At 40.7% G+C, this 25,955-nt stretch overlaps 1 protein-coding gene and 1 pseudogene across 4 annotated transcripts in view; both read left to right on the top strand.

Moving 5' to 3' along the window:
• The window catches only part of VWDE (von Willebrand factor D and EGF domains), a 384,361-nt gene that overhangs the window by 270,934 nt on the left and 87,472 nt on the right, over positions 1–25,955 (top strand). For all 4 annotated transcript variants that reach the window (XM_085630788.1, XM_085630785.1, XM_085630787.1 and 1 more), the window contains exons 17-19: positions 44–294; positions 2,164–2,383; positions 9,029–9,166. In XM_085630788.1, coding sequence (XP_085486914.1) covers positions 44–294; positions 2,164–2,383; positions 9,029–9,166 — 609 coding nt within the window. The remainder of the gene's footprint in view (positions 1–43; positions 295–2,163; positions 2,384–9,028; positions 9,167–25,955) is intronic.
• Positions 11,571–12,261, top strand: LOC146789188 (RNA demethylase ALKBH5 pseudogene; annotated as a pseudogene).

The raw sequence follows: 25,955 nt of genomic DNA, 5'->3' as shown, positions 1-25,955 counted from the left end.
TTTGTAAAACACCTGCTCACAAAAAAAGTATTTCTTATTTCAGGCAATGCAGCTCCTGTCTTTCAGAAATTGCAGCACAAGCTCCAGACATTTTATGGGGAAAACTTTGTGTACCAATTCATGGCATCTGACCCCGAAGGTTCTGCCATTTTGTTCACTTTAGATAAAGGACCTGAAGGCGCCAGCCTATCGCCTGCTGGACTTCTCATTTGGAAAGCAAAGTCGAAGGAGACACAAACATTTGAATTTTCTATAAGAGATGACTGCAATGCTGAAACTAGAGTATCAGTAGAGGTAATAGAAGTTGAATGTACTAATTAATGCAGGACAACCATCTTAGAATACTATATTTTTTTAACATATTCCAAGATGTCCACACTTGTGTCCATTTTAATTTGCACACAAGGGTGTTTATCTTGTAATTTTGGTTTATAAGCATAACAGAAATAATTCCAAAATGTCCACTAATGCTTGCATGGCAGTCACCTTGTATTTTTTCTATTATACTTCATTATTCATTTAACATTTGAAGAAGGTGGGTGCTATTTTGGAAATTAAGAAATACATTATTTGCCAGGATGCCGGGCAAATACAGGGGATTGAGCAGCCCTGTATGATGCCCTGTGTGATGCTGATCGGCCCTCGTGAAAAATGTTTTTAAAAATGTAGTCGGGCAGGACAGAGGAGTGGGGGAACAAAGCATAATACATGAAGTGAGTGGACTTTTAGCTATGTGAATCTGCATTGCCCTTGCAAAAGCAGCCTATAGAAAAATAACATAAAAATCGCAATGGTGCTGGGAATGGACTTGGTAGGAGAACAGTGGAGGAGCGGGAGGCAGCCGGAAGAAAGCAGATGGGAGAGAGAGCAAGGGATGTAGCTGTGCACTTCCAAGGAGTAACTAAAATACACATGTCATCATTGGAACAATTCAATCAAAATAATAGTACAGACGCTATGCTCCATACACCGGAAAATACAATAATATGGAGGGAAGTCATTGGAACAGGAGCATTAAACTGAAGTTGACAAGACTGCCATCCGATCAAAAGCAAGGGGCTGACCTTAATCCTCTCTATGCATTTGATTGGATTCATGGGGTCTTTAGAAACAAACAAGTTAAGCAGTATGCCAGCTACACCTACACATCTTAAATAGGCTTTAGAGAGGAAGTATTGGTGGGACATGAGCAGGAAAAGGCAATAACTGAAAAAGCAAAGATCAACACACAAATGAACAGGGGGTGTCCATATTTTTATGTAGGGCAGGTGACTTAAATGTCAAGTACAAAGGTCTCCTGCAAGAGAGTTTTTATTTGTTCTTACATTACCGTAACCAGCTCCAGTGTAATTCCCCTCTAAATCACAACACCATGTGAACATAGTTAGAGTTAAGTTTGAGCCACAGAATGATTTCAAAGTTTTCAAAAGTGAAACGGCTCTAATTTCAGCTTTATGTGTTTGGCATCCACTATGAGTTAAGTGTGTGGCATATGAGTGTTTTCTATTAAGAAAAGAAACAATATAATAATATGGGAGTTGCACATGACATAATTTAAAGTTTGCCAGATGAAGATTCTGTTTGCCTTTGGGAGAGATCACACACTCATTCGTTCACCGCATTTAACATTCTCTGACAAAGGACAGAAAGTTTATCAGTCAATGTTACACAATATCCTATTGAATAAGCCATTTTGAAGTACCACATTTCAGTTTCCCTAACACACAGTGACATTTTCCAAGCATGCTTTGAACTCTTTACCTACCTTGTTGTTAAAGACTGCTAGCCTTTCCTTGGCAGGTGTTGTACCAGAGCAGACACTCAAATTGTGTTTTAAAATTGCCAGGTTTGATGGGAGAGTTAAGTTTACTCTTGGAGGAGTAGACTGTACAGTCAGAGGAACTTTTATTTGGTGGCTATCCACATTTGCCAAGCTCATCAGTCAACTGTTATGCTGCTTTGGCCAAAGCTTAACAGTACATTTTCAATTTTTTGCTATCATGTAAACATTACCTATGTCTTAATTACTGCTAGACTCCATTGAATTCATGCTTCAAAATATCTAACCGGAACTCTTGGTATAAAATTAAAGCACTAAAGAATTATCATTTATGACCATATTGAGTACTACATTGGATAGGGATGTATTCTTGTGTCTTCCAGGTCAGTGTTAAGAGCTGCAACTGCTTGAACAGTGGATCTTGTGTAACAAACATTAACTTCCCTTCCGGTAGAGGAGAATACCTATGTTCATGTTTGCTGGGGTATGAGGGTGAACATTGTCAAGCGAACATCGATGACTGTAAGTCCAGCCCTTGTGGCCTTAGCAGGTGCATCGATGAAGTAAATAACTACAGCTGTGAATGCTTTCAAGGGCTCAAAGGTAAGTTATTATTTTCTTGTGTATTGAATGCAGTTCACTTGCAAATGACCATATTAACATTAATAAAAAATGATAAATATTCTATTTATGAACATTGAAAATTGTCCTACATTTACTATAATGGCATGTTCCTGCACTGATAATTTCCAAATATGGTCATGGCGACACACTTCTGTGTACGCCTTGTATTTATTAAATGTTAATAAATACAATTTGTGAAATGAATACAATTTGTGAAACCAGATGTTTGATCAGTGAGGGTTAAAGAATTAATTGAGGAATTTCATACCAAATAGGTTTAATAAGCATTGCTGTGTACTTGGCCTCTTTTGAAATGTTTTTGTTTTTACTTCTTGAAATATATAATCTATGTTGTAGTTATTGCAAACACTGACACTTTACGATCTACCTGGTTTTATTAGTGTTAATAAGAAAACACATAAAAAAAGTGCACCTTGTCAAAATACATACTTTATTGCATCATTTTCTTACATAGGCAATGTCCTAAATTTAGAGATCATTTTATGTTTAATAAAGGTAACATTTATTTATTTTTAATGAAATTCTCTTTATTGAGTTTTCAAAGTAAAACAACTAACACAACACTGAGAAAATTATCAGGCACCCTGATAATGCTATATTGCCACAGAACTTACAGCATCTCATTGAGCGTCAACCCAATCTATGCCCACTTTTTACACCCTTTCCCACCTCTTCTAGGAAACACTAGCAGATATAGCATAAAAGCTTCATGTAACTCTCATACACCCTGAATAATTATTATGATAATTAAAGCGATACTTCATTTTCTCCTCTTTTCAAACTTTTACTTAAAAATCTGCAATGTCCTTAACCTGGGATGGCACACTGTATTTGGAGAGCCTTCTGTCAGATTTCCTAGGGGTATCCACCTTCAGCCTTCGAATTTCCAATGTGTCCTCTAGCTGAAAATCTAATTTATGATATAGAAAAGAGGTTATGGGTTCCACTTTAAACAAGTACGCTATCATTCAGCATTCACCTTCTCCATATTTGGAGCAACGGCCTGGCTGCATTGCCAGTATGAATTCACTATTGAAACGAATCGATGTGTATGGAAATGGAAAGGTCATTGGCCCCAGGTGCTTAGTTAGTGAGTCCCATGCTAAGAGGCACATTAGCAGGTCTTTAGTTCTTATGCAGCCAAATTACATTTACGTCCCATAGGGATCTGTCAACAATGGCAAGGGCCATCATTACTCCAGCTTTCTATGTTTTTGTGACCATTCCACTGCAAAGCAGAGTTGCACCACTACATAGTACACATGGAAATCCGGTAAGGCTAGTCCCCTCTTCAGACTGGGCTGCTGCAACAGCCTTAGAGGTAATCTTCTTTGGCAGCTGTTCCATTTGGTCATATGGTCATCAAGATTGTTAGCTGCAGCAGCTCTTTCAAAAAACGTATTGTGTACTGTAATAGGGAGAGCCTGGAAAAGGTATGACCGTTTCAGCAAACCATTCATTTGGATCAAGTTGATTCTCCGCACCTATGGCAGAAACAATAGTGCCCATTTGTTTGTTTTTCAGGATGGTTTCAAACTGAGGGGGTAGATTACGTATAAAGATTCACTACCAGTGGTGTTATTTTAATGCTCAAGTATTTATTATGAGATGTTGACCCTTTAAAGGGGTATCTTTCTTTAAGTTCCAATTCTACCTCCAGGACAAGGGAGTGGTTAAGGACCTGTGACTTGTCCATATTCTTTTTATAGCCCCTTCTGCTTCTAAATCTTGCATGTGTCCAATGACTTTGAACAAAGAAGAGGGATGGGACTGCCTAAAGATATGGATGCCTTCTGCAGTGCACAAGGCTTCTATATTCCCTTATAGACCGGGCATTTGCCATATAGATGTGGAACAGTGACTGTGGCAAGTCAGCTGCTCTATTTTTAGGGCAAACATTGGCTGTGACAATGGGAGCTCCTGTTGTGTCCCCCTGTGTACTCAAAAGGGCCTTCGATTCATCAAAATACTTGAGGTAGGTAAGCAAAAGTTTACCATCACAATAAAAATATTGGTGGGTTTGCATCATGGACGTTGGAGGAATGCTAACATAATTCCAGTCAATTTAGTCTACTCAGTGAATATCTGGCTAGGGTTGTCAGTATGCTTATTAATTCTACTAGGTGCATTGTATGTCAGCCTACCCACTATAAAGCAATACTAATCCACATGAATAAGCTTGGGCCAGATTTCAAGTCTGGTGGCCCTGATCTAGGTGAACAGTTTGACATCTGCATTTGGGTATAGTATTGCTATGTAAGTAGATCACAGATGTGAATATTAGCCAAGCTTTGGGATCACAGAGATTGTGGCTTAATTCACAGACGGAGCAATAACCCTGGCCTCAGTGAAATGGTCAAACAGCCTAGGCACGCTAGGAGCGTCTAGTACAATAAATGTCTTGTAAACAAAAAGTCCCTGTAAACTCATACAGCCCCTTGGTATTGTTGTGTTGGACAACCCTGTATGTAAAGCAGAGGTCCATGGGCAATCAAAGTGTTCAAACTCTTCTCCTTCTTGTGGTGTGAGAGAAAGTAGTTATGATGCCACTACATAGTGGGCTTGTTTAGTAGATGAGTGTCCATCTGCAGAATATAGGAAGATGTAGTATTTCTGAAATTCCTCTAGCTTCCCCTGTTATGAGTGCAGGAGTGTTCATCTCTCACAAGGAGTTAATTTATTTTATATGATCCCTCACTCTTGCCCCTCCATTGGCATGCTAAGGCCATATCCACGTTTTCTTTATTTTGAAGTGGAAGTCGCACCTTGGTCGAAACTCTTGGTGCTAATCTAAGAGCATAAAGAAAATGCATGTTCACTACCAATCTCCTAAATTCTAGGCTGAACAAAAAAACCTTCATTGATAGATTAACATGGCTCGTAACAATGGGATATCTACAATATAAACACCATTGAATAGTACTACTCTATTTTGATACCCGATGCTTCCTCAATATCCCACGAGCCTTACACCCCTCCTTCTCTCCCACTAACTTGTCATCATGTGATTATTTACAGGCACTCACTCAGTACCCAAAGCAGGGAGTATGTCCTCAAAACTAAATTATATACCTCCTCCCACTGATATATGCTATTTTAAAGCCATGTGGAATTGATGCAATGATTACCAAGGTATGAAAGAACAATGGTTCCAGTGGGTAATAAAAAATGATTTAGGCAATATATATATGCACAATGGCAATGAATTTGTAAAGGACTTCGTAATGTCAGAGGACAGAGAGAAATCTCTACACAGTTGAATCAATACTGTATTTTATACACAGCAATAAATGGTATATACATTTCTTTTGAATCATAAACATACAAAGTGTTTTAACCGTAAAAAGGTTTTTTGGTGCTCGGTGTCCCCAAGTGAAAATTGGAACCCAAAAGTGACTGTACAAGATAATAATGTTTTTTTAGAAAAATAGGTTTCCATAAATAAGAACAAGAAACAGAACGACCATATCAATACAAATTCTTGAACAGTTTATGTATGCAATGATACAGGCTGAATTGTGGTCTGTTCTGTGTGTTTGTCGACGGCGTTTCGACCCTCCTGTGAATGCGGGGTCTCTTCAGGACTTAGGATACTGGGACATCTACAATAAATGAATGAAAGTGAGCATGAGGCCCGTGTACCGGCACAGATGCGAGAGACTAAAATGAAAATGAGAAGGCCAAGTTGAGGGAAAGTACCTGAATGTAAAGGGCACAGCTGAAGTGAAGTGCTTTCGTGAGAGGTGAATTAAAAAACTCACGTGAGGACCCAGCCGGGTTCTACAGTCATAGAGGGGGACAAAAAGTTGTTATGTATTAACAGACATGGTTGTAGTCATAACGAGGTGTAAAAGTGACTTGTGAACGATGCGAACAATGCCAGAAGAAAACATAAAGACAGTTTACCTCACGGGGTGGCCGGCTCTTTAGATAGGGAAGACAGGGCACAAAACAGCTCCTCTGATACGTTGCTACAGCCGTAGCAATTAGGATCCCCTTATCTCTTCTTGGCGTTTTAGGGATCGGACATACGATATTGACTACGGAGATGTTAAAAACAAGGGCAGATAAGTATGGACTGCCTGGGCGACACGTGAGTAAGTGAAAAGACATAACAACTATGTCTAGCGGGATTTTACATCACGGGGCACAGTCTTTCCTCGGTTTCTACCCATCCACGCTCCGATCCCCGATAGAACGACTTTTCCGCGTTCTGCGCGTTACGTGACATACGGCAAGCAGGGTTGGCGCCAACTTCTGTATATCACAAAGCGGACGACCAAAGCTCGCCGTTATTATACCAAGAGCGCATCGTACGCCTGTTCATCTGCAGCTTATCCAGACCGCTGCATCGATTAGAAGATTGATCTCTAATTGTAAGTACACGTGTACTCCCCAGCATTGGTTTTCACTTACTCACGTGTCGCCCAGGCAGTCCATACTTATCTGCCCTTGTTTTTAACATCTCCGTAGTCAATATCGTATGTCCGATCCCTAAAACGCCAAGAAGAGATAAGGGGATCCTAATTGCTACGGCTGTAGCAACGTATCAGAGGAGCTGTTTTGTGCCCTGTCTTCCCTATCTAAAGAGCCGGCCACCCCGTGAGGTAAACTGTCTTTATGTTTTCTTCTGGCATTGTTCGCATCGTTCACAAGTCACTTTTACACCTCGTTATGACTACAACCATGTCTGTTAATACATAACAACTTTTTGTCCCCCTCTATGACTGTAGAACCCGGCTGGGTCCTCACGTGAGTTTTTTAATTCACCTCTCACGAAAGCACTTCACTTCAGCTGTGCCCTTTACATTCAGGTACTTTCCCTCAACTTGGCCTTCTCATTTTCATTTTAGTCTCTCGCATCTGTGCCGGTACACGGGCCTCATGCTCACTTTCATTCATTTATTGTAGATGTCCCAGTATCCTAAGTCCTGAAGAGACCCCGCATTCACAGGAGGGTCGAAACGCCGTCGACAAACACACAGAACAGACCACAATTCAGCCTGTATCATTGCATACATAAACTGTTCAAGAATTTGTATTGATATGGTCGTTCTGTTTCTTGTTCTTATTTATGGAAACCTATTTTTCTAAAAAAACATTATTATCTTGTACAGTCACTTTTGGGTTCCAATTTTCACTTGGGGACACCGAGCACCAAAAAACCTTTTTACGGTTAAAACACTTTGTATGTTTATGATTCAAAAGAAATGTATATACCATTTATTGCTGTGTATAAAATACAGTATTGATTCAACTGTGTAGAGATTTCTCTCTGTCCTCTGACATTACGAAGTCCTTTACAAATTCATTGCCATTGTGCATATATATATTGCCTAAATCATTTTTTATTACCCACTGGAACCATTGTTCTTCCATATCTAATCATTACCCTGGTTCCGTTGTGAGTAGGGTTCCCCTGTTGTTACAAGTGGCAATGATTACCAAAGCACCTGTGATGACTGGTGAAGACATTGATAAGTATTAATAAAGCCTCATAAATAAATAACTGCACATCATTCTTTGAAAGTGTGAGGTTTTCTTACTCCATCTCACTATACACTGAACACTTTAGACAAAACAGTACTCTGACCATTGTGCAGAATATTTACATTTACAGTTGCAATATGTAAAGAAAATGGCATATATGTGCACTAGAATGCACTGTGTAATTGTCTGTTCTTAGTGAAATTGGGGCAGTTCTTTGAGATGTCAAGATAAAGTTTTAATCCATTGCAAAGTGCATCATAACATTTCATAGCCATTGGGGTTTTATAATGTGAAGGTATCAAACTTTATGCCTAACTTCTAAATCTTAATTAAAACATCCCCTTGACTGTAATGACAACCAGAAAACATTCCCTAACGTAACGTAAGATGAAAACATTTAAAGGGGCGCATGGACAGTTATGTATTTAAGAAGTTGTGGGATCAAAGACAAAGGTTCCTAATAGTATGGATTCATGGAAATAGTTTATGCAGCTATTAACAGCTAGGATTAGTACAGCGACATAGTTCCACTATGTTTAAAGAATCATCCAACATAATTATTTAAATGAACAAACATCCGTACTAATTACATTATTTGAAAACGTTCCTCCAGAGAAGAGCCCTATTTGTTTGCTATGTTTTTTTATGTTCTATGAACTGCAGCATGTTAATGGTATTTTAGTCCCGCTTTAAAAAGAGTTGAATTACTAGAGTATGCATTTTTGGTGGGGAACTGCACATTTCTAGGTTTGAATTTCTACTATGGTTGAAATATCCTTAGAGGAGCCCGCAGAAGATATAGTTGGTGGGTACGTCTTTTAGTGGCATGCATGGTAAGTGAATTGAGCAGCAAGTAACTTGAATGTTACTTGGCAGCAATCTTTTTAAAAGTTTGAGCTTGTTGAATAATGGTGCAAAAGGTATACCACTCTTCAATATTACAGTGAAGTGTTAGAGGTTTTTTAAATGGAAATTCTAAAATAGAAATGTTCTTTCTTTCATCAAAATGTAATGATTTATGAAAATAAGCTAAAGCCAAATGAACTTAAACAAGGAATAATTATTTAATTACTATCATGCATCCATTACATATTATATGTGTACTTCATTTAGGTAGAAATTGCCAAGAAGATGTTGATGAGTGCTCAACCAGTCCTTGTTTCCCTGGAGTTGTTTGCTCAAACACATTTGGTTCTTATCAGTGTGGGTCATGCCCACAAGGACTTGAAGGGGATGGTGTGACTTGCTATGGTAACTATAATAATGTTTTTTGATTGTCCCCTAACTTATTCTGTATTTCTTAAGTTATAATGCCAAAATGTGTGTACACATATTGCAGTAGCTATCAGACACTATTACATGAATGACACTCAATCTTTCCTGAATGGCTCTAATGAAAGGAATAATTAATATAATCTCCTGTAGAAGGAGAAGACACATAGAAACAACCATAAGCCTGGATGCAGTAACAAGGCTGTCCAGTGATGTCATGCATCTGACTAGATTGGAAGCATACAAATAAATGCAACATGCCATAATTAAAAATGCTGTTTATTCACCACCAACCAACAAAGTAGTAAAGAAAGCATGGCCAATGAGAATATTAACATGCACAATCGGAATGCTAACTGCCAATGAATCAAAAAAAGTCAATCCCTGTTTCTGTCAGTTCAGTGCAGATCATTTGATCCCTTGTGGTAAAGTTGGGTAAATAGAATATGACTGACTTCAGCTATTACAGAAAACATTGTTATTTTTGGGGCTTGCTGCAGTCTGTCCCAGAAAGGTTTTTAAACTTTTCTTCCTAATTCATAAAATTGGATCCTTCGAATGAAGCATTTAGAGCAGATATCTGCATGAACTGGCCTTTCCATTCTTGCCAAATGTAATTTATTACACATTTGTACCGTATTTGAGTTTTACCCAAGAGCACCTTATTGGTGGGACCTTTAGTTGAACTTTTAGAGTGCTCTTATACCTAAAAGCCAGGAATGGCTGAATAGATTACCTGGCTGACTTTCGCAGGTGTTGGTCTTTCACAACCCCAATAATATGTATTTACCTGAATGCTTTAAAGTCTGCATGATTGCTTGTTACTATCTTCCTGTCTCTATCCCGGCACAAAATGATTAGCAAACGTACTCCACCATTATTTGTTCTCATTGTACTTATTCAAAATGTGTTTATTTAGGGCCAAATCCATAAAATTTATTGATACGGACAAGTGAATTAATGCGGTGTATTTTTAAATTGTTATATAAAACAAAAATGTACTTGTACTCCAATTAAAATTGAATCACACAGATTCATTACAGCTAACAATATCTTATAATGCAGGTTTGTCCAGTCCATGCGTTCCTTCCAAAAACATGAAGTGCCAATGATATAGCATATGTAAATAATTTGTATGCATCAAATTTATTTATAGAGCACCTCACTGCCAATGGGTATCCAAGGACTAGTAAGCTATCGTCATCTTCAAGCTTTCAATCATTTTTAGGTCTCGCCTGGCGTTGGAGCTCACATGCGCTCCTCGCCTGCTAGAGCTATAGTCATCGAGGCAGTTTCACGAAGGGGACTCGAAGCCCGACCCCTCATTTTCATTGGGTAGCGTCAGCGTTTATGTTAAATTCTGGCTTCCCATTGAAAAGGAGGGATTTGGGTTGCCGCCATTTTCGCCTTTTGGTCCGGCCCATCCAGACTGGCTTGTTTGCTTTGCGGCTGTTGCAATGCAATTTTTTATCTTTAGGAGGTGTGTTAGATAAACACGTCGTGAGAGCCAATCTGGATGGGCCTTCTCAAAAGGAGACAGGGCTGGGTGTTTATTTTTGCATCGCGCTTTCACTTCAAAGTGAAAGCGCGATGCAAAAATAAACAGCAACTGCCTGGCTAATGCTTGTTCTAAGAGAAATCGCTTGGCTTTGGCCGGTCCCAGACCATCGTCTAAGTCGATTACCCGCCACTGCACAAGCGAAGTTTCTTCTGTCACGTATTTCTATGGAGTAAGCCAAAGAATCCAAACAATGGGAGTCTAGGTGCGCCTGTTTGTATACCTTCCTTGAAAAAAATGTTACGAGGCAACGGCCTTAAAGACTATGGAGGTGTGCCCTTCAATGAAGAAAAAAAATGTTTATGAAAAAATGTGTCGCCCTTAAAACAACAGTTAATGACCTGTAAATTAAAATCCTGTTTGTCAGGCATGCAGTTAAGCAGCCTTACCGTCACAGGGGTCCTCATAATCGCCATTCGTCATTCTAACTTGTGTAGATACATAATATACTATGGTCATTTGAACCAATGGGTAGTGTAAGCGCTCCTTCCTTCACCACAGCTCGTTGTCGAGGCCAATGGGACTGCGAAGGGGAGAGGCTGGGCCTCGCTGTCTGAAAGTTAGGTTGAGGTGGAGACCAGGATTTGCGGGCTGCGCTACAGCCAGGCACCCTAAAATAACGCGGTTGTTTTGGTGGATAGGGGAATACCTATCCTCACTCTGCCCCCAAAGCCTCTGCTCTCCCAGGCTGGCGAAGGCAGTCCTTCATCATGGACTCTTTAGCTCGATCTTGATCTTGCCCTTGCGCTGATCGGCGGAGCTGAGCCTTGCGCGGCGGCGGCTCCCCCTGCTGCAGCCGCCTTTGGGTGATGTGAGCCCCGCAGCATGGCCGCCGGTGGATACACGGACCTACAGGAGAAGTTGCAGTCCCTTATGCCTTACCATATAGGCCCAAAGCCGGGTTCCAAGAGAAAGCTGTCAGACGGCGAATACAGCGACCATGAGGAGCCACCACTGCCCCCTCTGCCGCCACTCCACCACTGGGACAAGTAGGCGCGCCTGGTGAAACACGGCATCTGTCAGATGCGCCTCTTCAGCCCAGAAGAGTGTGACTGCATCGAGAGCCGCATCGCCTATGTGGTGCATGCGGCCGAGAAGGGGCTAACAAGGAGCACACCGTGGACCGGGCTCCGCTGAGCGACAAGTACTTTTTCGGGGAGGGCTACACTTATGGAGCGCAGAAGCACGGCCCCGGCCAGGAGCGGCTATACCCCAAGGGCGAGGTGGATGAGATTCCCGCCTGGGTGCACCAGCTGGTCATCCGCAAACTGGAGCAGCACCGGGTCATCCCCGAGGGCTTCGTTAACAGCACCGTCATCAATGATTACCAGCCCCGAGGCTGCATCGTCTCGCACGTGGACCCCATCCATTTCTTCCAACAGCCCATCGATTCCGTGTCCTCCTTCAGCGACTCGGCTCTGTGCTTTGGCTGAAAGTTCCAGTTCAAGCCGATCCGGGTGTCCGAGCCGTGGTGTTTTTGCCTGTGCGGAGGGGTAGCGTCACCATCCTCAGGTAAGGAAAGATGGGGTTACTGCCATGATGGGGGAGTGAAGATACCCCGTGTGTGGTGTAAGTGATAGGTAATGTCAATTTAAGTGTCAAAAGGCTAAAACATTTGCGATCATCGCTATACATCAATGTATGGCATAATGTAGTCTTTCGTTAATATCGAGCCCCCTTAAACTCGGGACTTGTATACCTCTTAAGCAAAGCGCAAAATGTAATCATCAGTCTTCTTGGCACATGGACAGATACAAGTATTACAGTCCTTGAGGTAAGGTGGTACAAAGGCCCACTGACCTCTAGCAAAGACATATATGCTCACTATCCACAGGGGGAGGAATCATAATTCACCACCTTGATTGATAGGAGTGTGTGGCGGGAGTCACCCTCTAAAGGTCGGATCTCCATGCTTATGCACGGATGAGCGTCACGGATACTCCCCTCAAGTAAAGTGGGGCTTTGTCTGAGGGGTGCCTGGCTTACTTTTCTTGGAATTACATGGTCATAGTTATTGCAAGGTTGGAAAAGTATGACCAAGTCCATGGCGAATCTACTGTGGGGTTTATATCCACTATACAGTCGCTCCCAGTTGCTTGGTTGTCATTTCCTGGTAATAAGAATACCATTACTATTTACATAACAAGCATTTGCAATGCAATAGGTCTCGCATTTATGCAATTTTGAGCCATTAACATTGCAAACAACAATGCCTTTTATTTTTGTTTTTAAAACATAAATAAAAGGCAGTGTCATTTACAATGCCAATAGCTTAAACTTGCATAAATGCGAGACCTATTGCATTGCAAATGCTTGTTCTAAATAAGGGCTTGCACGACCATAGGCAAAATTCAACCTTGAGTTAATTCCAGGTATAATTGGCTGAGTGCGAGAAAATCCAGCCCCCTGCTTAACTGAATTGTTTTCTGGTTTTGCAAAGGAGAATTGTTCCACAAGTTTGTAGGTCTGTTGTGATGTGATATATTTGAAATGAGTCTTTCAGCTAGTTTGTAACCCCCTACAGCTAGTTTGTAGCCCCTACCATGGACCGCTTTGTCAACTATGGTGAATAACTTAAACCAGGTTCTATCTTGTACTGTAATCCAATGTAGCTCTCACCAGACAGAGTGGACCTGTTTTCCAGGTGAAATGCCTCCATTTGTCTCGCTGGCAGAGCTATGCAGGACCTGCTGTGGTTTAATGTTAAATTTAGAGGTCGCTCTAAGCTTCCACTGGCTTTTTTTCCGGTCTTCACTCATGCATTTGAAATTCTGATCTTTTTTTCTGCACTATACACTCATATACTTAATTTGAGGTTGTAATTGACTACAACTTATGTCACATCACCCCTTAGAAGAACTAAGTTTCCTAACAGAAAATCCTGAAGTGCAGTGAGGGTCAGTTTGTAAAATGTTTGTACTGTGCTCATTCATTCGTGTTTGGAATCTGTCTATTCGGGTCAAATAGAACACGTTTGTGAGGAAATGCTCTTTTTGCACGATCACACTCACATTTTGGCCCCACTTTCTGCAAGATTTAGTGCTGGTTTACTGACTCTGAACACTGGAGCACTGACATCCAGCACCTAGTGTATGTGCTCTGACTCCTAAAGTATATGTGCAATTAGCTAATTCCTGACTGGCATATTTAACTGACCTATAGGTCCCTAGTATATGGTACTGATTGCACCCGGGCCTATATGGTAAATGTCACTTGTTTACTGCAGCACACATTGTGCCACCCTTGCAGCCTGAGTCTGCAGTTTTACAACTGAAAACTTCATATGGCAAAATAAACCTTTTGCCAGACTTATACCTGCCATTTTTATAAGTCACCCCTTAGGTAGGCTCTACAAGCTCATACGGTAGTGTGCCTGGTATTTAAAATGTAGGACATGTGTATTTAAGTTGCTCATGTCCTGACAGTTAAAAACCTCCAAAATCATTTTCCACTTTCGCGAAGCTGTCTCTCCTATAGAAAAACACTGGGTTAAATCATAACATTTTATAATGTACATCTTCAGTTTGGGAATAGCTAAAACCTTGATTCAAAGACTCAAGTAAATCGTAATTTAAAATCCAAACTGATTGTAAAGTCAGATATGAAACTACTATTTTAGAAAGTTTTTTTCTTTCTGAAAGCCTCTAGTAACCCTTGCAGAGATAATCCCTACCCGTCACCTCGAAGGCAACTGTAAGGTGTGAATTGCCCTCAGGCAAAGTGAAAAAAGAGCCAATGGCCAGGAGGAGATGTGACCTCCTCTAAGCAGGAGGGCCTGGGGGCATGTGACCACCAGCTGGACTAGTTCGAAAGGGGCAACCTCTGTCACAGTCGGATGTAACTCACACCTAGGTGCACCCCCCCCCCAATGGTTTAAGTAGCCAGAGTGGCGCCAATGGGGGGGCACTGTCCCTGTTTTTTCAAGGGAAATTTCTAATTTCTCTAGACACACCTAGGGGTCCTTCTTGAGCTCTGACGAAAGGAAAAAAGATTCCAACATCATGGATTTGGGCAGAGAGATGTACTGTGGGATTGCCTAATGCCACTCCTCCAGGGAGTGATGTAAGAGCAGGTAGGGCGGCCCATGGTTTTATTATTGGTTATGGAGTTTTCCCCACTGACAAGCAGGTGCCAGGCATAAATGTTGCACTCCTGGTTACCTTTTTCAGAATACTGCAGTACCTGTGAAAAATAGAAGGACTGCACCTGCAGGCCCAAAGGACTGGAGCTCAAAAGAAGGACTAGCTTGCTATTTTATCTGTGGAGAGAAGCCACAAGGCTGGCACCTGCTCCCACATGAACCCAGTACAGAAAAGTGGACTCCAATATCTAGTTGGCTAGTCTTCTGGTTAAGCTCAATGAACACAAAAGCTGCAGGAAGACTTTAACAAAGCGTAGCCCAGCTGACCTCTGCAAACTAGATTCATCCTAGACCCTGCTTGTGGATTCTGGTAGATTGAATCCTAACTTACCAGTAGTACCCAAAAGATCCTGCACCCTTGACTGGTATTAGATCAAGTGCCTCCAACCAGCCAATCGTGAACTACAAGTCGCTTAAATGCCCCCTCAGAGAAGGTCACAGCCCTGAGGTCAGTTTTAAATAAGCACAGGGTCAGATTTTCCTTTTAAAGTTAAGGGAAGGCTGTGTTTATTTTACATTATAATTGTCAGACTGCAGATAGCAGGGCCTGATAATGAGCAGAGCTCCGTCAGATTCATGACCCAGACTGGAGCACAGTGGTGAAGAACTGAAGCACAGAGGTATTTATCCTTGTCAACTAAGTATTGGAATGTGAGAACAAAATGTTTCTGAATGCTTTTAAATGGAAGAAAATGAAAAAAATCACCTTAATTATTAAGTTAACTCTTCCTTTGAAATTTCTCTCATAACAAAGTCTTACATTTATCAAACAGCTGGCCTCTTGTTACCAATGGTGAGTAGACATTGTGCCAAAATTCCGTTTTTTTTAATGGGAGAAATTTAAAGTGATGAAACATTAAGGCTCAATGTCTTTCTGCGTATTCAGTTAAGCCAGTTGCGTCTTAATGTTTTATAAAGCAAGTTTCTTCACCTTAAACTCCTCCCGTTTGAACAAATGGCTGTTTTTCTGTTATAAATATGGTGCTGTTTCTACAGGCCACGGGGAGTAGGATGCCTGGTGTTTGTAAATTGACACCTGGAAATGGGAGAAAATTTAAATGATGAGTTTTATGGAGTCTGTATAAACCTAAAGTTAACATTTCAGTTTAATTTTCCCCCATTTCAAAGTGTCGCTTTTACACACAGCAGGCATCATTCTCCCATTGGCTGGTAGATATGGTTCCATATTTTTAACTGAAAAATGGAGACATTATTTGAAGTGGGAGAAATTTAGAGTGCAGGAAAATGTTCCATATTATGAACTTTTTTCCAGAACATTTTTCGGCCCTTTAAATTTCTCCCATATAAAAAAATAGTTCTATATTTGTGTTATACATGTTATGGTGCAAAATATGGGGAACGATATGTCCTGTGCCACAAGTACTGTCACATGACTAGGTTAGGCCCAGGAAAGAAACACTGCCATCTTCACATGCACACGTCTCTTGTGTGACAGTGCAGGATTAGTTTCTCAGAAACCACATTGCTTACAATTCCACTTCGTAAGTACACTATCATGACATCTTGAACATTTAGTACAAGGCCTAAACATACATTGTGAAAATGTTGTTTGTTATTCGTCCATGGGACGACATGACTATCACAAAAGAATAAACAAATGTTAACCTGGTTGAAGCCTCGACACGGAAGCATGGATAATGTTATTATATAAATACACATGAATTTCTGTGTTCACATCAGAGGAGCACTCTCCTGTCATTGTGAGGTTGTCACTATTTTGAGAGTCTCAACCCAGCTGATTCCTGTTTGCCCTCTGCGTGGAGGAATGTCCAACTTGTGACCAAGACTGGGATCTACATACACTTACCTTCAGATATTGGGGAGTTAGATCATCCAGTATGGGATTCTTGACAGAACACCCCCATTAGGCACCTAGGTTAGGGAGCGCATAGTAGGAATACACTATACAAATTACTTATATGCCAGCCTATATATACTGTTGTAGCACAATGGTGGAATTGTTTATCCTTTTCACTGTTCTTATACTACTAATCACTTGTATCTGCTTCTGTCTATTAATCATTGCAGTGCATATATTTTATACAAGAATAACAATGGTTCAATAAATATTGAAACGCCCCTTTTGTGTATTTCTTGTGTACCTTTCTGAGCATGCACCATTTGTTTTTTTTTTAGGTTGCCCAAACTATTTGTTACCTTACTAGGTTTTGGGGTACATATGGTGGCACTGGGAGCTAGCAGGACTATAGGCCAACATATCCTGAGGGGGGTGCATAGAATCAGTCCATCACAATCCCAGTGTTTATTGTCCAACAAACAAACAGTCCTCACTGAGAAAGAGGAAGCAGTATGACAGTACATATGACAAGGCTCTGAGTCACCCATGCATATATAGCCCATTTATACACACACATGTTCATACATCCGTAAAGACCATGCTCTCACTTACACACATGGCAGCCCTGTCATAGTGCCCCTAGTCAAAGTATTTTGTTCAAACCATGGTATCTGGCGCTATGGACATTAGGCTTAAAGTCAATGAAACTAGGTGTGGGGTGTCTGATAACAATGTGCAAGTTGCTTAGGCTTCAGTAGCTTGTGATGATTATTACTGATCAGAAGTAGCTCTCAATACAGAAGAGGTTGCAGACTCCTGTGTAGAGTGTACAGTCTTTCCCTCAAGACAGCAAAACTTGGCATTTAGAAACGTTTTGGTAAATTTTTTCTAAAAGAACTAGGGGCTGTGACGCAACTACTGCTAAACCACTGTCGACATCGCCGGTCGAATTCAACTTGCTGGTTTACCCCGCTGAAAGCAGTTTGACTTCCGAATAATGCTTTACAAATGTTCCTTTGAGATAAGCCTGACTGCTCTGTGCCAGAGGTACCCAGGACTGAGCTAAGGTTTAAATTAAAGTAACCTAACTGGACCAAATACAAAATAGATACATTATTACTTGTTGAGGTCTCACATCCACACCAATTAATAATCCACTTTCTCACAACTACCTTATTGTCAGTCCAATCTGAAGCTATTGTACCAGTGTACTGAGCTAGAAGTGTATTGCTTATTTCTAGTCTGGCATGTGTAGTGCGCTGTTTGTGGAATTGTTAACCAGTTGGTTGAGTACTGCCGTTGTGAAGAGGTCCAGTGCTTCAGCCACTGCTTTGTTTCCTCAGTCACCACAGTACAAGTTTAAGTTCCCAAATAAGTAGAAGCATGAATAAGGAGGGAGCTAAGTCAGGGGAAGTTCCAGTGATTTCTTTTTTCCAAGTTTTCCTAGGACTGATACTGAGCTTCATTAGCATCCATTTGAGAGACCAGAATAGATCAATTTTGCTAGAAACAGATGGAGCAAAGAGCACAAGACTATAGTGACCCCTCTTTCTCTGTAAGCCTATTTGCTATTGGCATATTGTAATTATCATGCATTAGAAACTATTAAATTGGAATTGATGACCCATCCCAACAGGACAAGGCATTTCAAATCTGTTGCAAGCCGTTTCATTATAGGTGGCATGATAATTTGCAGCAAATACTTAAGGAACATATCCTAAACCAGTATAGGAGTGCTGTTATCCTCATACCTTGCAATCCTGCTCCAGAATTTGTAGACTGAACAGTCTTCAACTGAAAGACTGCAGAGTATGACCAGATAATTACTATTGTATTGATGATTAAATTGTAGAATTACATATACATGTTGATATTACATTTTTCATCAATACTTTATTTAGCGGCCTCAATGAATGGAAACTCCATTAGGTTTGCTTCACATCTTATTTTCACTGCCTCAGACCTTATGGCCTCTGTGAGGTAAAGGTACACCAGGAATACTTCAAATTAAAAACAAAAATCAGTAGGGCTACCTTAGAAATCACATAAGTATGATATCCTTCATTGTGCAGATTTCACAAATTACTTAATTTTACAGTCCCATACAGGCAGGGGCACAACTAGACCTGAACTTCTGCAGGGGGCTAACAAGTCAGACAATGGCACAGGACTACCCTTAGAGACTTCACAAGAAAATAGTGATAAACTGTGCATTTTAAACATTGGTCGAAATCTAGACAATTACACTAAACCTGTTTTGGTAGATTTTACACTGACAGATGTTTAAGAAGGGGACTTAGCGATCTGATAGCTGAAAAGCAGCTTTTGCATATTTCAGTGCAAAGTACTTTGGAATAATTGTTCACAAAGCTATTTCAAGACCACAACCTTTTTTGCCAATTCTCCAAATATGTCTTCTGTGGAATGATAATGAGCTCATAAAATATTTTTAATTTCATCTTTGGAAAGATGCTGCTGCCTGACTGTTGACTAAGGAGACATTTTCAGTTTTCCATCTGCTCATCGGAATGTTGCAACATAAGCTTGTTTAAGGCCATTCACTTGTGCAGGTCTCAGAATATTGATCCTACCTGAGTTTGAGATGTGTGACTGGCAAGTCTCAGGTTTGAACCTAATGCATTTTTCATTCCTCCTTGTATTGAATAAGTGAGTGCCAGTCAGTTGGCAATATGACTGCCTGTTAATTTCTCTGCCAGGAGTCCGCACTATTTTAAATCAAAATAAAATCCAAATGTTTGTTTTAAAAAAGTCCTCCTCACCGCATCTCTCCTCCTCATCCCTCTGGCTGGAACACGGAACAGGAAGCACCCAGGCTCCCCTGAGCCAATCACAACTCTCTAATACAGTATTGTGATTGGTCTGAGCGCTGTGGTTCGGTGCTCTGATGGAGAATGGGAACCTGGGCATGTTCTCCACCCAGGCTGCAATGCAGCCTGGTTGGAGAACATGGGAAGTGCGCATGAAAGTTTGGCCGGCCTGAGACTGCCGGCCAAATATTCATGCGCACTTAGGGAGTGAAATCATTCCTCCCCTCCCTGCCCAGTCAGCAGAGCAGCCCCACCCTGCCTCACAAAGCTGACACGCCCACAACAGGAAAACAAAATATGATAATAACATTGAGTTATTATCATTTTACTTTTCCTTACACTGCTGAAAAGCACGGGGGTGATGTTCCTCCACCTTAGCAGAAGAGCCGCCACCGGCATCTATAATGGTTGTTGCGAAAGGTCTATACTAATTATAGCAATTAACATGGCCTGGGGAGAGAAGGGGACAACCCATAACGGGACACAAGAGAGACACCAGGCAGACAACATGGTTACCAGTTTGTCATTGTAACGTGAACAAAGTAGTGTTTTCATTGTGCCACACTTTTGCATTGGAATCTCTTATACACTATATTAGGATTATGCTGCCTTTGACAGAAAGTCAGGCTAAATTTGACAGCAGAAAAAGGTTTTAGAGTCATTAGGCAGCCAAACTACACAAGTTGGATGAGGCAAACATAGTAATGCAATGCCAACACAAGGGGAGTGCAGGTGTACTGCATCTGCATACAGGCCGTAGCGGGCACCGGGCAATCCCCTGGTGCGCCGCACGGGTGGGGGCCGTTTTTGTTACACAGGGCCGTTTTTGCAGCATAGCTGCAAAAATGGCCCTGTAAAAAAATCGGCCGAAAACCGGCCCTGGCAAAGAGCTCTGCGGCACCCCCAAACCTCACCCCCCCCCCCCCCTGCAGGGAGGGGGGCGGCCGCTGAGCACTTTGCCAGGGCCGGTTTTGGTTCCCAGTCCGGCCCTGTCTGCATAGACACTATTCTGGGAAAAAACACACAGGCCACACATTAAAGCAAATTCTACATCTATTTTACAATGCTCACTGAGGACCTGATCATGGAGGTGTTTGTTTTAGGTGGAAGAGGCTTGTCTCTGGGTACACATAAATTATATTTTCAGAATTTACATAGTTGAGCTTGCTCTCAGTGTACACGCAGGTCAGGCAGTAGACACCTTAGTTATGCCTCGGGTGAAAATGTTCCATCACCAAAGGACTAAAGCTACAGCCCATAATTTCTACCCAATTTCATTTAAAGTTGCCACTGGCCCCGCATATAGGGGCTAATTGAAAGCCATTAAATGTATCAAAATCTTACACATGCAAAATATGAGTTGAGTTGTTAATTATAAAGTATAATTAATGCCCTAAGGCTTCTTTGCACTGTAATGACTAACATCAAGAAAGATATGAAGCTTATCAATATTACAGACTAACTTTAAGAGTCTTCCTAAACATAGACTGGTCCTCTATGTTGCACAGGTCAAGATGGAGCAACAAAAGAGAATTACAATCTCCCTCTACCCCTGCTGAGTCTTTCTAAATAGAGGAACTGATGGATATCATCATGATAGAATCACAAAGATACATTGGAAGACTAGGACCATGATTTAAAGTTATGTAGTATTTGGGCTATACTTAGGGGTCGAATACCATGTCATTTGGAAACCATTCTGACCGAATCTTTTTCTGAATGGTTTCCAACCGAATCAGATTCTGGGACTCCGTCCGAATGATTACAATATTTCCCAACACCGTTCGGTCTGACCCCCATTGACTTCAGTAGGAGCCTGTGTTCAGACCGAATACACAGGTTCCCATTGAAGAAAGGGGTGGTTCTGGAAAATCGTGCACCCTGTGGTGGGCACTCCAAAGTGCCTGCAACACTGTGCAAGGTTGGAAAGTGGGGACCTGTAGGTACCCCCATGGCCCCGATTCTGAGCCCCCGGGTGAAAGGGGGCCTGCTACGGGCCCCCAAAGACAGGATCTGGCAGCCGATCCATGTCGGAACAAGCATTTCGGAAAGACTGTCCGACATCTTTATCGCTCAGTCGGTAACACGGTCCGTACACTTTTACGAGGCGGCTCCGAACAACTCCGTTACTCCGAATGCCGTTCGGGACCGAGTCAGACAGTCTGAACGGTTTCCGAAAATCAAAACCGGTCATTCGGAAATGTTGTCATGTTGGTCTGAAACAAGGCTTCCGAATCAGGATTGAACGTGTCAAATCCCATTCGGAGTCTTTCCGAACTACATCGTAATTGAGCCCAAAGTGTATTTGGTAATTACTGCTAACTTACTGTAGGATATTTAATGGGTGACATAATTATCTCTTGAGTTCCCCACTTCAAAATGAAGCTTAAAAAGTGGAATTGGTGTTTACCACACCTTTTTCTGCATGTTTTGCACTTATATCTTAGCATTTTATTGTAATATTTTTCTGCAGCCTTTTTCAGAGAAAAGTTGTCAGGAGAAAATTGCAGAATTTGGTAATTGATGCACAACTGGAAATCCCTACCTTTGTGAAAAAATTCCTTTGTTACTGGACATAACTTAAAACAAAACTTTGAATCGGGGACTGAGTAATATATGTATGCTTGTAAAAGGCAAGGATAAGTCCTGTCAATAGCAATTTGTCTAGCTCTGTATTGCCATTATTAGGACATGCTATGCTGTAGAGTTGGAGTATGTTGTATTGTATTGTATGTTTATTTAAGCAGTACTTTGTGCTCCTAATGAGTCACCAAAGCATGTTTGCAAGAAGGTAACATGCTACTTTATAGAGTGCCATAGACGGAAGAGTGTGTGTTTGTTTAGCTATTTTGGGGAGTTTTTGAATTCATGCGATGAGACCAGAGCTATGCGCTCTTTTGTTAACATGCCTCTGTGTGAATTTGAAGAGAAAATGAGTGTGAAATAGGTTGCAGTAATTTTATCTGCTGGGTTTATCGGCCCGTGAGATCTGGTTTGTTTTTCTTGCACCTAGTAAATCCCGATGCATGAACACCGGACCTCTTATCACTATGCTGTACCAAATTCCATATGGGAATTGTGATCCATACAGTGCACAATCGGGCCCATGGGCTCTTTGCAAGTGAGCTGATTAGACAGAAAGACCACAAGACCATGAGGCATGTGAAGCACTGAAAAAAAAACACAAAGCATCTTCTACCTGTAAATGGCTACTGGGTCACCTCAGTGGTTGAAGCCAGCGGGATTAATTAGTAGTGACATTATAAATCTTTCCTAGTTTTTGCAATAACAGTTAGCATACTTTTTAAATAAAACACCAGTCCAGAATGAATAATGCTGACCTTAAGGTGCCTCTGGCTGAAAAGGAAGGAAGGCAGGCAGTCTTGTGTTATGTAAAGCCAATGTAGGGGCAGACAGCAAAATAATAAACATGCCTGGTATCTAAAATAAATGTGTGCAATTGGTTAATTAGCAAATCTAAAGGCTTCTTGTGAAGAAGTATACTTCTTAAATTGATGCAGTTGTTTGAGGCTTTCTTGTGATAAAGGTTTATCCTTTTTTGGAAGGTAATGTAAAGCTGTTCTCAGCTGAGTTCCAGAGAGCATCCTTGTAATGGAAACATATTAAAAGGATTTGCACTATGTAGTTTGATTGCATATTTCTACAAATATATATTTTTAACACACTTGTTTTTTCTTGAACTCTAAGTGCTTGATGTACCAAATAGAAGTGGCTGCAAATTGCGCACCTACTTTTTTGCGACTGTAAAATTATTTTGTGAACTGACTGTACTAATAGGTTTGGCCACAAAATTGTAAATCGTAGTGCATCACAATCTGGCCTACATCATCAATATTCCTGAGGTAGTGCGCAAATAGCAACTCACTACAATTAGAAGCCATCACAGGGATTGATGGTGACCTGCTGGGGTAGCAGTTCACCATGCCTGTAATATAATTTAAATACGCTAAACTTTTGTTATAATGAAGCTTGTTTATCTTAGAGGAAACAGAGCTGCAATTAAAAAATAAACTTTTATTAAGTTTGTTTGAGAGTTGCTGGTGGTCCCCTTGACCCACTGCCTACTTGCCAACAAACATTGCCTTATACATTGACATTTGCTAATATTTTACCATCTAAACTTAGAAGTTGATAAGTTTTCAATGATTTCTGACTAGATTTCAATTGAAAAACATTGAAACATACCATAACAAATTTCAATTTAGAAGGCATGCCCTAAAAATACCCTCTCCAAATAGTGAGTCCTTATGCCTTTCTAAACCAATTTTGAGGTTTGATGACTTGTTACCAATTGCAAAATGGGTTTAGTACATTAAAAAAAGTTATGTAATGGTCACACACCCTGTGACTTTAAATTCATAGGCTTTATGACCCCAAAATGGCTCTGTACATCAGATCCAAAATCTCCGCACATTTTCCTGCAGTCTGTCTTACACTGTGTTTAATACAATAATTAAAATAATGGCTTGCCAATTTACAGTGTTTCCAGGAGGAGACTGGGACTTCATAGCGCTATAAATACATATGACTTGTGTGGCTGCCTGGTTACACACTTGAACATATGCAGTGATCACATTAACAAATAAGCTTTCATAACATAAAATAATGCTCTTCTCATCAGTAACTTTAACTTGCATTTTTTTCCAAAAATGGTGTGTGTGGCATCCTATTTACATGAAGGTGAAAGGCCAACAAATAGTTGTAGAATATTTTGTTCTTTTTTAGCCACATCTCTGGCCCAGTCCCCTTTGCAGTCAGGATCACAGTTCCAATACTTGTTTCTCAGTTGAGCTCCTGGAAGTCCTGTGAAATACTTTGTACCAGGCACATGTTGAGACGCCATCTCAGGCACAGCCCAGAATACACCAGTTTAAGGATTGTGCTTGTCTCTGGAATCTGCAGCAGCCTGGGCTAGGACACATGGCAGTGGTGGAGGGGGTTGTCTAAAGTCTTTTTAGCCCAATATGTCCCTGCCTATAGGTGTGCATGCTTGTTAAGAAACTGCACAATTCTCAGCTTAAGAGGTATATCTTTTCTCAACTTCAGTAGCTTGAAAGAATTGTGATTCACATACATAACATGCATATTAAACAAAAATATCAACTGCAGGTGTGTTTCTCGACTGAGACATAGAATTGCAGATCTAAATATAATCTCTTGTGTGTAAAACATTAGAAACGCAATATAATTAATTTCCTCTTTCTAACCACCATCAACCTCAATCCACTTCCTCAATGCTGCCATTGCGATAGCTTGTAAAAAAAGGTTTGTTAAGACTCAGAAATCCACTTAGTACATCTTTAAATGTTTGCCAATACTCAAAAATAACCTTTAACAAGCATTGGCAAGACAAATAGGTCTCCCAGTTATTATGATGACACAAAGCTATGGGCTTTGCCAATGCTTGTTTGCTTTGGCATAGTTTAATGCTAAAAACCATTTCAAGATGACCATCTTTGCATGCACGCACGCACAAATTTTGTTAAATTGAAATGTTTCTTGTCATTAAGTATAACAAACCATTTTTACCTAGCCACCTATGCATCTAAAGATGTAAGTATGCACTGGTAGGATCAAGAGAAGGTGTAAATGAATGAAGGAAAAAAGACTCAAAGGAGGGTGGAGTGCAAAAAGAACATTTCAGAATTCTTTCAGGGGTAGGTCTCCCTGGAACATCTTTAGGGCTTGCTTACTTCTCTTACTTATTGCCATTTGCGAAATGATTCAAAGTGTTGTTTTTTTTGGGCTACTCCCTTATTTATTAGGATTAATTTACCATTTCCAGATAAATAGCAGCTGTACATTCTGTTGCTAAAAGGTAGAGCACTGGACGAGCATATGAGACACATAGTAAGTGGGCAAAAGAGGGTCCAGGAGAGGACAGGTAGAGGAAGTAAAGCACAGTACAAGTTGACAAAGAAGTGTTGTTAATGGCAGAGATCTGTTCTCATGGGTCTGCCCAAATCAGGCCTCTAAAAACAAATGAGCACAGTAAAATGAGGACACAAAAGTCTTTGACATCAAACACTGAATAATACTTATTTACACCAGGGAAAATTTGTAGAAACTATACATCTTCTGGGTGGACCACACTTGATGCTTTTGGCAAAACCATCAAATAACACATGCTGAACCATCAGTATGAGTCAAACTCTAGCCCATTCTATGTATATTTTATACAACATGTCTTCAACAAGAGACAGCTAAAGCCTGTAGTTGAGACCTAAGATTTTCACAGAAGCTTATTCTCTAGAATTGACTTCCATGATAAAGTGAAAATGGTATAAACAAACATTAACACATTTAATTGTGTAATCTTTAAATTATATATGAGATTTTCAAACATGAAAAACAAAGACCCTGATTTACAAAAGTCATTTTATGCGAAAACATAGCTAGGT

Source organism: Triturus cristatus, chromosome 10 (genome assembly GCF_964204655.1).
Source record: "Triturus cristatus chromosome 10, aTriCri1.1, whole genome shotgun sequence".
Taxonomy (NCBI): Eukaryota; Metazoa; Chordata; class Amphibia; order Caudata; family Salamandridae; genus Triturus; species Triturus cristatus.
This window is presented reverse-complemented; position numbering and strand designations above follow the sequence as displayed.